General features: G+C 32.8%; 1 protein-coding gene across 1 annotated transcript; it reads left to right on the plus strand.

Annotated features, from left to right (window-relative positions):
* Nucleotides 1-3,226: 3,226 nt before the first annotated feature.
* On the plus strand, nt 3,227-7,175 carry LOC149563480 (disease resistance protein L6-like). Its single transcript, XM_089828197.1, has 3 exons — nt 3,227-3,738; nt 6,325-6,675; nt 6,785-7,175. The coding sequence occupies exons 1-3, from the start codon at nt 3,227-3,229 to the stop codon at nt 7,173-7,175; spliced, it is 1,254 nt and encodes a 417-aa protein (XP_089684323.1).
* Nucleotides 7,176-15,180: the final 8,005 nt, after the last annotated feature.

Below are 15,180 nucleotides of genomic sequence, written 5' to 3' on the forward strand. Positions count from 1 at the left end.
AACTGTAAAAGAATAGAATCTAAGATCACAACACTCATGAATTTGGTAATTAGTTTTGAGTTTGGCCGAATAATGTGGGAAAATTATGTCCTTTATGATAAAAAAAAATTCTCCATAGACACACATTAAAAATATAAGTCTTCTTAGTGCAATCGCAGTAAGGAGAGCTAGTGCTATAATAAGAATTATATAGTAATCCACCATGCATTTAGATCCTCACAAAAATAAACATCAAAATTGGATAAAATATTATCACATCTAACACCAAATTTGTTGTGCGTATAGAAAGTAGAGCTCAGAAGCGATATTGCTCAACAAATTGATGGCCAAGGCAAGAATATCTCCCCACTGGTCTCTAGACCCAGACGCGGCCATTCCCGGCAGCAGATACCCTATAAACACACATATTATGAGTCTTCCACTCTCAATGAGGAGATGATTGCCAAGCACCATTGACATGCCCCATATGTTTGGGTTGTCCGAAAGGCTCACAGACGCCACGTCCAAGTATGACAGAGCCTCAATTGTCAGCGCGCACAGAACCAAATACTTCCCCGGGATCCAGTACGTTCTCTTCTCAAAGCTTCCCCATAGATCGAGTGCTATTACACAGCTAAAATAGACAAAGTGCTATGGACGCGAATACCAGGTTTTGAATATTCGTCAAGAAGTAACCCCAAACATCCTTCTCCATTGCGCTTCCCTCACTCGATATACAATGTGATTGACACGTAGAGCATAAATCATATTGAGCCTAACTTGACGGTGGGAACACGAACTAATAATTTTTAACAAGTATTTAATTAGTTCTACTTAATTTATTAACATTATTAACAATTCAACGATTTCGAAATGATTTTTAACTACTTCAATAGTTGCACCCAAGTTTAGTAATAACTTTAGAGTAGGGGAGAAATATATAATATAAAAGAGAACTATGAAAGCAAATTTCTGGGTTCCATTGAAGGCCCTCGTAATTCTAGGCCAGACTATTTTTGTTCGAATAATAATGACAGAACATTAATTATGATAATGAGAAGCATTTATACTTGCCTATATTTTGTTGATTTCCCATCCACCAGCTAAGACTAGCTAAAGAAGATAATTTTAGGAAAGATTCCACATTTTAAAATATACGATCTAGTCCCAGTTCCTCAAAGCGCACAAATGGTGATCACCAGCACTGATTTCAACATATTCTGCTGCGGTTGACGGCACTCCCATCTGAACATACACGTTGTTTCCCCAGCAATACGGCTGCCCGGAGCCCTCCAATCAGCACACAAATCCATCGCCGCCAGTCAGCCCTGTGAACGCCTTTCTGAGGGTGCTCCGTACACAATCGCCGCATCGCTTCCAAAGCGAGTCACAAAATGCGAACCATCGGCGTTCAATCTGCAGAGCGTCCGCCCGTTTTCTCCATAAGAAGCCGCCAGAGAATTCATAGAACCGACCACCAAAACAGCCGTTAACTCAACAGTCAGGAAAACAAAGGACGCCGCTACATTTTCTATAATCTAAACCCATATAGGATTATGGCAGTTGGTTGAGATAAATGCGTGTTTTTTTAAAGATGCAGATCAAACACGTCCCATACAAAAAAAATTTGGAAAGGACTACATTTATCACACGGTGAGAAAAGAATTTCATATTGGACTTTCACATTCTGAAAACACTCAACAACAAATGTAATAAAATATTCTAAAGGACTACACTTGTCAGGAATTGCATATTTTCATATTTTGAAATTAATCATTGAGATTACTGCAATCATCTTGTATCCTATATTAATGAATATGATCGTTGATTTTAAAATGATGTTTTGAGACAACTCCCCCTTTCGTGGAATCCTATAACATGTTTAATTTCAACTTTACTTGCCCGGGTGCCCCACAAACGAAAGTTCTTATCTAAGTTAACCATTACGTGGTTTCTGAGGAGAAGGATGCACATTATGTCAAATCTGAGCAGGCGAGCGAGGAAATTTTCCTAAAGGTGTTGCATTGTATTCGAATATATCGTTTTCAATCTACAAAACGCGTCGGCCAAAAAGTGCGTGTAACGTGGAAAGCGAATTGGCCGGCAAAAAGTTCAAGAAAATAAATATTTTTCCAATTTCTGTGGCTTTCCTTCCCCATTCTTCTAATTAAACATATAAGTTTGATGCGGTAGTATGTTTGGACTTTTGTTAGAATCTTAGGAGGAGGGCCAATTCCTGTTAGATGCCATAGAATCAACCAAATGGTCAAGTAGGTCCACCTCCAGCTCAGTCTTATCTTCATGATTAGTGCAACCTGATCACAAACTATATATGTCATGAATACTATAACCAACTTCATGACCACCATTTATTATGCATTTGACTATAAATCTAATAGATTGATGCTCCTTTGTATCTCCTCCGGTGCATGTTTTTCATAATTCGCAGAAGCTTCATGTTGAAGCATCGCTCAGGACTCAAATATTATATCGTTCTAATTCCAGAACAAGCGGCAAGGCAATGCGGTAGAAGTTAAAAAGTACGCCCTCACTCGACCCTAAACTCTCAAGCTCGTGAAGCTATGCAGATGTTTCTTCCAAAACAACGTCAAACTCTCTGTCGGAAAATTTAACCCTGTCAGAGACCTGTTTGACAGTGACTTTCAGACTGAAGTTTTCTTACCATTTGCTTTAGCAAATTATTGAATTTGTAAGTCTTCTTTATATTTGCTTTGTTTCAGTATTTTTACCACCAAGTCCAGTTGACCGAAAAAATATTATACATTTAAAATATATTAACTTTTATTTAATACAAATTTTTAAAATATCATACATGTAAAATATAGTAGCTTTTATTTAATACAATTTGTTTAAAAATTATTGATAAATTTTAATCTTTTGTTTTGGAGAATATTAAATTTCAAAAAATTAAAACTTGAACATTATCAGATATAAAGGCTCCCATTGAAATTCACATGGTAATAGTAAATAGATAATAATAAAGATCTTCTATACCAATACATCTAGAGAGCTGCACACTACAGTATATCACATTTGTAATAGTACGACGAAAGAGTGCATTTATAGAATGTCTATTAATGAGTTGAAAGGAAGTTTCCTGCTATATGGAGTACAAGTTAAGATCTAATCTTTCCTATAATATTTTTCCTTTTTGGGTTGTGCCCAATATCGCCCTTCTATATCTGGGTTTCATTACATTCTCCTTCCTTTCAATTGGAACTCTGACATGGAAGGATTCATGCCTTACCTTCCGGCCGCCATGACAAAGGTTTCTTTCCATGCTAAGAGATATCATGTGTTTTTGAGTTTTAGGGGAAAAGATGTGAGAAAGACTCTGGTTGACCATCTCTTCCAAGCTCTTTCTGCAGCCGAATTGAATGTATTTCTTGACACCCACAAATTAAATAAGGGGGGAACCATTGATTCCAGCCTGAAAAATGCAATTATGTGGAGCGCAATATGTATTCCTATATTTTCCAAAGGCTATAAAAGCTCAGCATGGTGTCCTAGGGAAGTTTCCTTTATGTTGGAATCTTCTGGGACGATTATTCCTCTCTTTTATGAACTGGAACCAACCCATGTTAGGTATCCTCTAGGAGATTCCAGCCCTTACAAGGAATCATTTGAAAAGCACTACAACCATCCAAATCGATATTCAAGAGAAGAGATTGATGGGTGGAAGCATGCCCTTGAGCAGATCTGCTCTCCTTCAGGGTGGTCACTAGATATGACTGCAAGGTTAGTAATTGATCTTTGTTTTTTTGTTTTTTCAAATTCAATTATTAGTTTAAAATTGAATTATTTTTTAAAAGTAAAGGATGAAATGTGTCAAAGTTCTTTTTTATAGTTAGATAAGAAGAAAAATAGACAGATATAAATAGAAATGGAAAATAAATAGTGAAAAGAGATATTGAGGGAGTTTAAATGGATAGAACTCTATGTAATTATATATAAAAAAGGGGAAGAGAGAGAATTTTTAGTCATGAAATTGTTTTAAAACTAACATTTTCAACTTGGTGTGAAATGGATACACTCAAGAGATTTGGAAAGTCTATGCGATTTATTTTTTATTTTTTTTGACATATATTAAAGACTCCAAAATTATTGTCAATTCACCACTTTATAAAAATTTGGTAAGACTAAATGGGAGCCTGCATGCTAATAGTTTTACTTCTGCAAGTTTCAGCTAGAAATGGCAAATAGTTTGTCTAAAATGCTAAGATTTAAAAACAAAAATATGAATTAGATAATACATACTGAAGGGCAAGTCCTTTTTGATAAAAGACTCACAATTTACCGTTGTGGTGTAAGCTCTTGCCTATAATCTATTAAACTTTATTAATCACTATACAAATAAAATATAAATGAATATTTTTAATAGTTATAATACATTTATAATCCAATTACACTTTCTCCTTTATTTATATTGGCAATCTCAAGTGAAACCTAATATGCCAAATCAAAAATGTTTTTTAAGGAGATGGAAAATAGGATAGCATTTATTTACTTTAAAAGCATAAACCCAAAAATCTCCTAAAAAATAGTTATTTTTATTTTATACCGCACCATTCATGGATACTCTGGTGGCCTCGGTCATATATATATATATATTCACCGATCGAGTATTGAGAGGTTTAGAGCCATCCAATTTAGTGGAGATAATGTTGATCTCTACTTTGTAGTATAATATTTGTACCCACTGCAATATAAAATGTGGGTTGTACCGGGCATCTTCTGAGCGATGTAACGTTATTGATGCCTGTAAGCTGCTCCTATGCAGAAGGGTTACCGGCTGCATCTACGGATGAGATACACATGTACATATGGTAAATTTGAGTCAAATAGACATACAATGAATAATATGGACATTTCATTGATGCAGCATATGAACAATTTAGCCCTTTTGGTTCTTATTTAATTCTAAGTCTGTGAATTCCAAAATAAATATTATGAATTGTCACGTGTCTGAGAGTGTAAATCTATCAATTTAAAATTGAGGAGTTTCAACAGTTGAATGCCTCCACAAAGCCGGCCTATTTTAAGAAGGAAAAGAAATACCAGATTCGTTTATCACATAATTAATGCCCCATATCTACTATAGTGAGCACTCTTAAGAATGTCAAAAGAAAAAGCCAAACACCTGAACTCAATTGTTCAAAATAACCAAATTTGAGCATCTAGAGGTTTCCTGTGGGCTTCTCATTTCTGACTATAAGTATGGGACAAGTTGAATTGTTTTGGTCGTAATAAAAGCAGCAAGGAATCTAGTCTATTTTGTAAAGCTGAAATAGCTAATATCTTGCAATTGAAGAGCATGTGCAAATTTTCATTTTCATTGAGAAATAGAAAACAAGTTATTTATTACAAGTTTTTAATTACTGCAAAAGAGTTATAGATTAACCTTCATATGATATATGTAAAAGAAGTTTAGATTGCAGAATATATATTTTTAAATATTGATAATATAAGAATGATGTGTTGAGTGACCTTCATGTTATGTAAAAGATCACAGACTTTGAATAGGTTAAGATCATCACTCTGTTTATAGTATTCATGTAAGTTACACAGAACAGTAGATCTATAATTCGCGATCAAATATTGATACAGATTTAAATATATATGAAATATGATTTTTTTTTTAATTTGATTTTTAAAAATCTTACCTCTCTAGTTTTCTGTTCCTTTTTATTTCATTTTTCCTGTGCTCTTTCTTTCACTTTTCTGACGTAAAGACTCCATCATATCACTAAGCTTTATTTCCTTGCACGGTAGTTCGCAAGCATTAGCTTTGGCTTGAAATACTTGGAAAACATGAAGCAATAATGATTGGAAAAATGGAGTTAAAAGGAAGATTAGAGAGGATAATCTTTTAAATTGAATATGGAAGAAAGCTGGAGCAGATGAAAAAAAGAATTCTTACCTTAGGTTTTCCTTCATACGCATGAGATAAGATGCCAAAAAATAAAGATCATCGGAGATAGTTGTGTGGCTTTACTCATATCCATCCGTTCTACACTATTAAAACAAAATCATAAAACATTTAAAATCTGCCCTCTTGGAAAATAATAGGAGATACTTCATTGGCTGGACAAAAACTAGCACAATGTTTCAAAGCAATATGCACCAAGTTTTTAGTATGAGCAAATTTCCATAAATACATAGATTTGCCATGGTTATTATGAAGATTATATATTGTTTGGGTGATTAGGATGGGCACAAATTAGATATACTTCGTAATTGCAATTGCATTGTCATTTGAAATGATAGAAAATAGATTCGATTATTTCGTCGTTGTACAGGTGTCACTAACTTCGCAATATACAGATTCGAAGGTCAGCTAGTGAAGAAAGTGGTGAACGACATAATAAAGACACTTGAAAGGGTGCCGTTACAAGTTGCCAAACATCCGGTGGGATTTGAAACTCTACGAAAAGGTCTAATTCAGAAATTGCATCTCATTTCATCCCAATATGGAATATTGGGTATAGGTGGTATTGGGAAGACCACAGCTGCGAAGGCCGTGTATAATAAAATTTATAGTGAATTCGATGCTGCTTCCTTCCTGTTTAATGTCCGCGATGCTAGCCTTCCAAAATTGCAGGGTCAAATTCTCAAAGATTTGGTCAACTATGAAGAAGGTCTGTGTGGAAAAGGGAAAATATTTGTTGACAGATCGTTTGCAAGGAATCCGCGCCCTTGTCGTCTTGGACGATGTTGATAATCGCGTGTAATTGGACGCCTTGGATGTGGATTGGCTGGCCCCTGGAAGCCGTTTAATCATTAGACACATTCTCAATGCCGCTCATATCTCATCCGATTGCATTCACGAGATGCGCGGATTTGAGGAAAGCGTAGGGCTCCAGTTGTTTTGTTGGCACGCCTTCCTCAGACCATCCCCCATTCCCCGTTTTAAACAACTCTCGAGAAGAATAGTGGAGGCTTGCAAGGGACACCCTCTTTCTCTCGAGATCATTGGAGCTTTTTTGTATGATAAGCAGGATGACACTCACATTGATTGCTGGAATGAAACGCTTGAAAACGTTGCAGGCAATAGAGACATTTTTGAAACACTCAAGATCAGTTATAGTGGTCTTAGTAGTGAGGAAAAAGAAATGTTTCTGGACATTGCTTCCTATTTTATTGGAGAATGCACAACTTCTCCCATAGTTTTCTAGAAATCCATGTACAAGAATGTGCGCATTGCTATCAATAATCTGTCAAATAAGTTGTTGATAAAGATAGACGAGAAAGGTGTATCTGAAATGCATGACCTCGTGCGAGATATGGGCTGAATCATTGCTGAGGAAGATCAAACCTAGCAATGGGAGACTGTCCACTTCCAGTCAAGCAGCTCATTCAACAATGCAAGTAGCACTATCAATATCTCTCGCCTTCGTCTCCATCAAGGTGATTCACGGTGCCTTAAAATGTTGTGTACACCTAGTCTTTGCTATCTTCATTTGGAGCAAGTGCTCATAGAAGATATCTTAGACATTCTTCCTCTAACTTTGAGATGGGTCAAGGTGAATTCTTAGACAACCTGAGTTGGTCTAGTGGTGGAGAACTTGTACTCTTGAAAGAGAGGTCACAAGTTCAAATCCCACTGGGGGGGTAGGGTATGTATGCCTCATTTGTAGTGCCAAGCGCCTCTCGAAAAAGAGTACGAGGTAGTCCCATATCACTGTCACCATACGTAAACCCAAAAACTATGGCATAGTGTCGTGGACTATAAAACCACCTTGCCTTTTTGCAAGCATGGGGTGTAGCTCGAATTCGTTGGAGGAGTTACTTTTAGCAATAAAGGAGAAATCATCTATTTTAGGCATGAGATCACAATTGAGGATCATCGACTGGACTGACAGCAGGTCCCTGCGAAACCTCCCGGACAGTGTTAGTTATTTGTCACTTTTGCAGTCCTTGAATTTTTCCAGATGTCAGAATTTGAATTTTCTTCCTAACATCATTTTCGACCTCTCACAACTGCAATACATGAATTTGAGTTACTGTGAAAAATTGCGTTGTCTTCCTGACAGTATTGGGAACCTCTCCGGGCTTGAGTACTTGAATTTAACCTGTTGTAAGATCTTAGTTCAACTTCCCGACAGTATTGGCAATCTATCATAGTTGAAACATTTAAGCCTAAGCTGGTGTGAAAAATTGCAGAGCCTTCTAGAAAGCATTAGCAAATTGTCAAATCTGGATAAGTTGGACGTTATGAGTTGTTATTCTGCATGGAAATCAACTCCATATGCCATTTTGATCAAGACAACAATATGCCTCTTGGGATTGCCTCCTCAGGTGGAGAACTGGCGGAAGAATTTAATTATAACCCCATGATGTAAATAAATACTATATATTTATTTCGATATTGAATACTAGCAATCAGCTCATTACAGCTTGTCTTATGGTTTGATGGAATGAAATTTATGCTTTCCCTTATTTGCATAAAATCATGTGTAATGTGTAATGTACTGGCAGCGTCACACAAAGAGTAGATCAAAACGGTATACCTCAACCTCCTGATCATATCTTAAATGCATTAAATTCTTGGTCATTTTTTGTATGCAATCTTAAATAAATTTTACACTTCAAAGCTCTTAAAAAATATACTTACTATCACACGCTAAAGGGGATGTTTTCCTTCAATCCAGAAAAATTAGTGTCCGAGCTAACAAAAGTCAGATGGTCGCGGGGTAAAAGTTCAATACTCAAATTCAAATTGTCCGGCAAACCTAGTAAAGGTAAAAAGCATATCAATCGCCTTGCACGTAAGTTCAGAATCGTCTTATTTTTTCTTCACAATTTTGTTCGATTAAAATATCTTGGATGCAATCTCATTTTTAAAATTCAATTGAGAATATATTAGAAGATTACTGAAAAGTTTTTTTTGCCATATATATTAAAATGGTTGGAAGCAATTGTATAATGGTAATGCTTTAAAATAAGGTTGTATTGTTTCAACTTCATATTTATAGTATTATATCTATACCAATATGAATATCAGAACTTATATTTAATTTAAATTTTTAGGCTAATTTTTATTTTTATATTGTTGAAGACTTGATTTTTAGGCCATAACTGTTAAAAAGTTAAATTTGACTTCTTTTTACAAAAAATTATTTATTTCTTAATATGTGATGTCTAAACTGCTAAATTCTTCTATGAATATTAAATATTAAAATATAACATGATTTTATTTTTCTAAATCTTAGAAAAGTTAGATTCTTGTGACGAAACCAAACCCATTGATCATGCGTGGAGTGTCTAACCAAACCAAACTCAGAACCCATTTTTTTGACTGCATGAATTAGCAATCTAGCATTTGTCTAATATTGGAATTTGTTAGATGTTGGATTTGTTAATCTAGAGTTTGATTTTGGAAATATAATTGGATCCATTTGGATCACTTGAAATTTGATGGGAAGATGTTTTCCTTGTTTGATTATACAAAATCAGAATTGGAATAAGATTAACTTTATAATTTATTTTGAAATCTCATTGAAATCGAATCTTCCAGAGATTGCATGAAAATCAAGTTTTGCATATTATGCAAACTAGTTAACAAATTTCGGGGTGCTTCTTTAAATTCTTTATTAAGAAAGTGCTTTAATATTAAGGTGTGGTTTTGGAAAACACTAGCTTGGATTTTTATTTTTTTTGTCTTCTATATCTGTTTGACTACAGGAATTAGCAAATGCAGCATTTGTGTAATACTGAAATTTGTTAGTTATTGAATTTGTTAATCTAGAGTTTGATTTTGGGAATATGATTGAATCCATTTGGTTCACTTGAAATTCAATGGGAACATATTTTCCAGTGTTTGGTTGTACAAAACTAGAATAAGAATAAGATTAATTTTATAATTTATTTTGAAATATTTATTTTTTTAATTTATTAAATTTTTTATTATATTTTTTAATAGAACATAAAGTATTTCTTCAAGTTTTCTCTAACTATGTTTACCCAATTTTTTTAATACAAATTATCAATATTCATTTTTTTGTATTATGCATCCAGTTGATAATTTGGTAAAACAAAATTCCTATCAACTCATTGTTGCAGGCAAAAAAAATCTGCAACAACTAGTTTTTATGAACATTTTGAGAAAGGAGTTGGATGGAAGGGTTCCAAGATTCTGAATTTCCACCACAGTGAGGAAGAAGAGATGTTTTTGATTGAATCTCAAGATCCTAAATTTGATTATTCAAAAATGCTTTCCATTATTAAAATAGTATTATCCCATGCTCCATCTAAGTCCTCCTCCAAGAAGAGATGTCAGAAATATAAGATAGCTAAATTGAAGGAAGAAATTGACATTGGTAGTCAATCCATCTTGGATGGAAAATCATTAGTTTCTAAAAGGTTGAGTAGACTGTATCGCTTTCCTTGAGCCCAATGAAAATTCTGACATGGAATGTCAAAGGTTTAAATGCATCTAATTAGAGGTACGAGATCAAGTATCAATTGTATGCACTTAAGGTATATATTATAATGTAACAAGAAACCAAAAATTCTCTACAAAACTTTGAAGACACTATTCAAAAATGTTATAAATAGAATGCAGTTCATACACTTATTGCAGGAGCCCTATGTGGTCTTATTACTCTCTAGAACCTAGAATCAATGGTTATTCATGCTGAAAAATAGGATCCAATTGGCAGGATCTAATGGTTGTCAATTATAATCTAAACTTCCTATTACTTAATTTATATGGACCAACTTAGACCTATAATAAAAAGAAGCTATGGATTTCTCTACTTAAATATGAATCAATAAAATAAAATATTATGTCTTCAATACTTATAAAAAATTTGTTTTTTTTCTAGATGTTTTCTTCCATGCTAGTATAGCATTGTTCTCATATTGTTTTCCTCAACATGATATCAAAGAAAAATTTGATACTTGGAAAGTGATATGGCTTTTTTGTGAAATTGTGATCTTTTCTGCTAAATAGTGTCAAGAATTTTTCTTGTGTCAATTAATTTCTATATATGTTTAGTGAGATTTTTTTCATTTGTTAATTTGAGATTTGATGATTCTAATTTTTTTTCTTGTCCAAAAATGAGAGAAGTTGATACAATGGATTATCTTAGTGTTATTTTACATGCAGAAAGTTAAGTGGAGATAATTACTAGTATTGGGTTTCACAAATAGAGATGTCTCTAACACATCAACATTATTATAATATTGTTATTGGGATGAACAAAGATAGAGCAAGTAGATTGGGATAAAATGGACAAGAAGGCAACAACTTTGATCAAGCTTGCACTTTCAAAAAAAAGTCTTTTCGAAAGTAGTGTGAAAATATAAGAAATGTAAAAAAAACTATCAAAATTGAGGTGATATATGAATCATATCCCTCACCATAGACTTGTACAATATGGAGTTATCAAATTCACAAGAAATAGTCTATCATTTAAGTAAATTAAAGGAATAGAAGAATTAGTTGTTTTCAATAGAAAGGAATATAAATGATAAAGATTTTGTACAAATAATATTACGAAATCTTGAAGAATCTTATCAATAATTTAAAAAGGACTTGATACTCCAGATAAATTAAAAATATTAAATCTAATGAGTCATGTACTAAGTTAATCTATGAAGAGAAACATAAAATAAAGGAAAGAGAATCATTTATTGCTTAATCTTGAATCTTAATCATTTAAGAAAATAATGTTATAAAAAGGCACAAAATAATTAATCTAAAGAAAGGAATCAAAAGTATGGAGATAAAACAATGAACTCTTATTGGGTTGGGGGGGGATGGAAACACTCAATAAATTATGTATCAAATAAGCCTTCCACTTCCTAAATAGAAAATATAGGTGAAAGAGGGGTATTCCAAACATAACTCTTAATATAATCAAGGTTAGACTAGCAAAACTCAAATAGGATGAAGAGATGTCAATATTAAACTCATATTATGTAATCAGGAAGTGTGCATGCAAATCAACTTTCATGCAATGTTCATTTACTTTAAGATGTGCAATATAAGTGTAAATTGAACCAATTAATTAAATGAAATATATCTAGGAGCATTATACGTGCAATCATACCAATTAAAGCATATAAATAGGTCTATGCTAAGAGATTCAAAAAAGGGGGAAATCTAACTTTGAAATATGAAAAAGAAAGTGCCTTTCTACTCTAAAAGCTGTGGATTTGGAACTGTGATTCAAAATTCGACTATGGGTTTGTGTTCAATGCAAAGAAAACCCAAAAATCTTGAAAATCTCAAAATTCTTGATCAATTTGGGTGACATCTACCAATTAATGAGATGACAAACATGTTCAAGAAGTTTAACCTAGATCTTTCCAAATCTTTATTATATAATTAAGTTTCTTCAAATCAATAATAAAAATCACTCCAACACATGTTTTGTACCATAATATTCTATAATAATTCAAAGAACAAACTAAAATATTATTGAACTGCTTACTTAAAGTATACATTTGAATCAATCTTAAAAAATATTTCATATTAATAAGTTAATGTTAATTACTATTACTCTTATTTAACGTGTTCTAGATTAATTAAATATTAGAAAATTTTGAAAAAAAAAAAAAAACAGCTAATCATAAATTACCTAACAATTGTTCTTCGCACTACATAGAGTTATTACATAAATTTGACAAGCAAAGTCGCAAACGGATTTTCTAAGGTATACGCTCCCTGAAACTACTTGGACATTTCTTCTCGAACAAGGTCAAGCTCCTCTCTCAGAAAATTTAGTCTTGATAGAGATTCGTGTGCCACCGACTTTCAAAATAGATTTACAAAAAATTATAAAATGTGTTTGACATTGACTTTCAAAATAGATTTAACATAACATTGCAAAATAGATTAAAAAATAGACATGCATGGAGGTACCCACTACAATATAACAATTGTATGGGGAAAGAGTGGGGAAAGAGCATATAGGATGGCTATCAAGAAGTTGGAATAAATTCCAATGATATATGTATTAGAGGATAAGATTTGATGCGTGGATTTAGGTTTTGTCTCATTACATTCTTCTTCTTCCTTTGAATTCAAACTCTAACATGGAGGGAGTCAAACTCTACATTCCTACCGCCATAAAAGTTTCTTTCAATTGTACCATGAAATATCATGTGTTTTTTACTTTTAGGGGAAAAGATGTGAGAAAACTCTGGTTGATCATCTCTTTCAAGCTCTCTTTGCAGGCTGATTGAATGTGTTTCTTAACATCCACAAGTTAGAGAAGGCGCAAATCATTGATCTAAGCCTGGAAAATGCAATTAAGTGCGGTACAATATATGTTCCTATATTTTCCAAAGGCTATGTGATCTTGGAATGGTGTCTTAGGGAGTCTGTCTCAATGTTGAAATCTTCTGCTCTAATGGGCGAGCTTTCCGATTTATAGGAAGGAAATGAATGAAATTTTGATTGAAAGCTCCTTGTTATAATCTTCATGCGGTGCATTTCTATAAGAAAATTTAATTCTAATTAGTACTTTGGGTTATTGCCTCTCTTTGTTGCCCATATTCGTTGAACAAGAGAAGTCTTCTATGTGTTGGCAGTAGCCAACAACAAGGGTCTCTCTCTGATGTAGGAGAATTTGGGGGCATTGGACAATTTTACATCTTGTTTAAGTATTATTATTTTTTATTTTTTTAATAATAGTTAAGTAGTTGAAAATGAATGCAGACATATATAAATTTTTATTTATTGGGCTGGGAAAAGTGTTCAAGAGAACACAGAAGTCTGAAAATACATCTAAACTATAATTTTCAACAAGGTACACCTGAACTATCATTCATAATGGTTAAATCAAAAAAAATGATTTTTTGAGGTGTGGAGAAATCTACCTGTAGTTTTGCAAGTCTGAAGAACAATTGGCAGATATTTTCTCTATGATGTTATGAAAAAGTAAATTTGAGTGTCTGCGATAATGAAGTTTTAATAAAAAGAAAATGGAGCAAAGAACAACAGAACAAAGATAGGGCAGAAAAGAGGAATTAAATACAACACATATGGACACTAAAAATTTAGAACTTTACTGCTAGAGCACACTGCAACTTTTTATTATATACATGAGCCAAAGCAACTGGAAATTTATAACCATTTATGCAGACCTCTAGAAAGTTCCCAATAAGCTACGTTGAAGATGGGATAAGATGGGGAACAATCTGGATGTTTAAGGTACCTATTTTGGAAAATTGAATAGATACACTTTTTAGAAGCTCTGTTGGAAAAGTTGAAAGGTGGTCTACTAGTTATGTGTTTCTTATATTGATAGAGATGTGTTGTTCATCAAAAGGAAGAGAGATTTCTAAGAGGTGAAAAAAATATAAAAAGAAGTCGTAGACTAGAAGTTATTTATTGGAAGTTGAGTTCTTCTCTTCTAGATAAAATAAATAGTAAGGAATCTCGAAGAATAGCTTGTAACATACAATTTGTAAAACTAAAATAGATAATATTTTGCAATTGAAATAGAATAGCATGTGTGAATTATCATTCTCATTAAGAAATAGAAGGCAAATTATTTCCTATAAATTTCTTACTTTGAATATATTATATTAGTTTGAATAATCCTCTTATGATATGAAACAACATGAACTTTAAGTATTTTAAGAAAGTTCTTTTGATCACTTTGATTTTCTATTTATAAAAATAAAATAGTAACAATAGTTCTATGATTTGATATATATTCAATTAAATATTAATAAAATTTAAAATAAACATGAAATATGAATTTAAAAAATTTCTATTTTATTTTATTTTTATTTTTCCTCTGCCGCTTTCTTTCTCTTTTCTGACATAAAAGACTCAGTGATATCAAGGATCTTGATTTCCTTGCACATTAGTTTACAAGAATTGGCTTTAGCTTAAAATACTTAAAAACCTAATGAAATAATGATTGAAAAAATGGATTTATAAAACAAATTAGAAAGGGTGATCTTTTAGGTAAGTTTAGATATGAAAGACAGTTGATACAGATGAGCATGAGATATTCTGACCTTAAGTTTTCCTCCGTTTGCATTAGATAAGATGCAAGAAAATAAAGATCTTCAAAGACAGTTCTGTGGACGCCTTGGTTTTCATCTATTCTATAGGATATAAAAATATGGAAAAAAATTAAAATACTCCCTCTTGGAAAATAAGCGGGGATAATTCACTAGTTGAACAAAAAATGGCAAATGCGTCATAGAAATATG

Source organism: Cupressus sempervirens, chromosome 4 (assembly GCF_028749045.1).
Source record: "Cupressus sempervirens isolate cs-2001-9-10 chromosome 4, ASM2874904v1, whole genome shotgun sequence".
Classification (NCBI taxonomy): domain Eukaryota; kingdom Viridiplantae; phylum Streptophyta; class Pinopsida; order Cupressales; family Cupressaceae; genus Cupressus; species Cupressus sempervirens.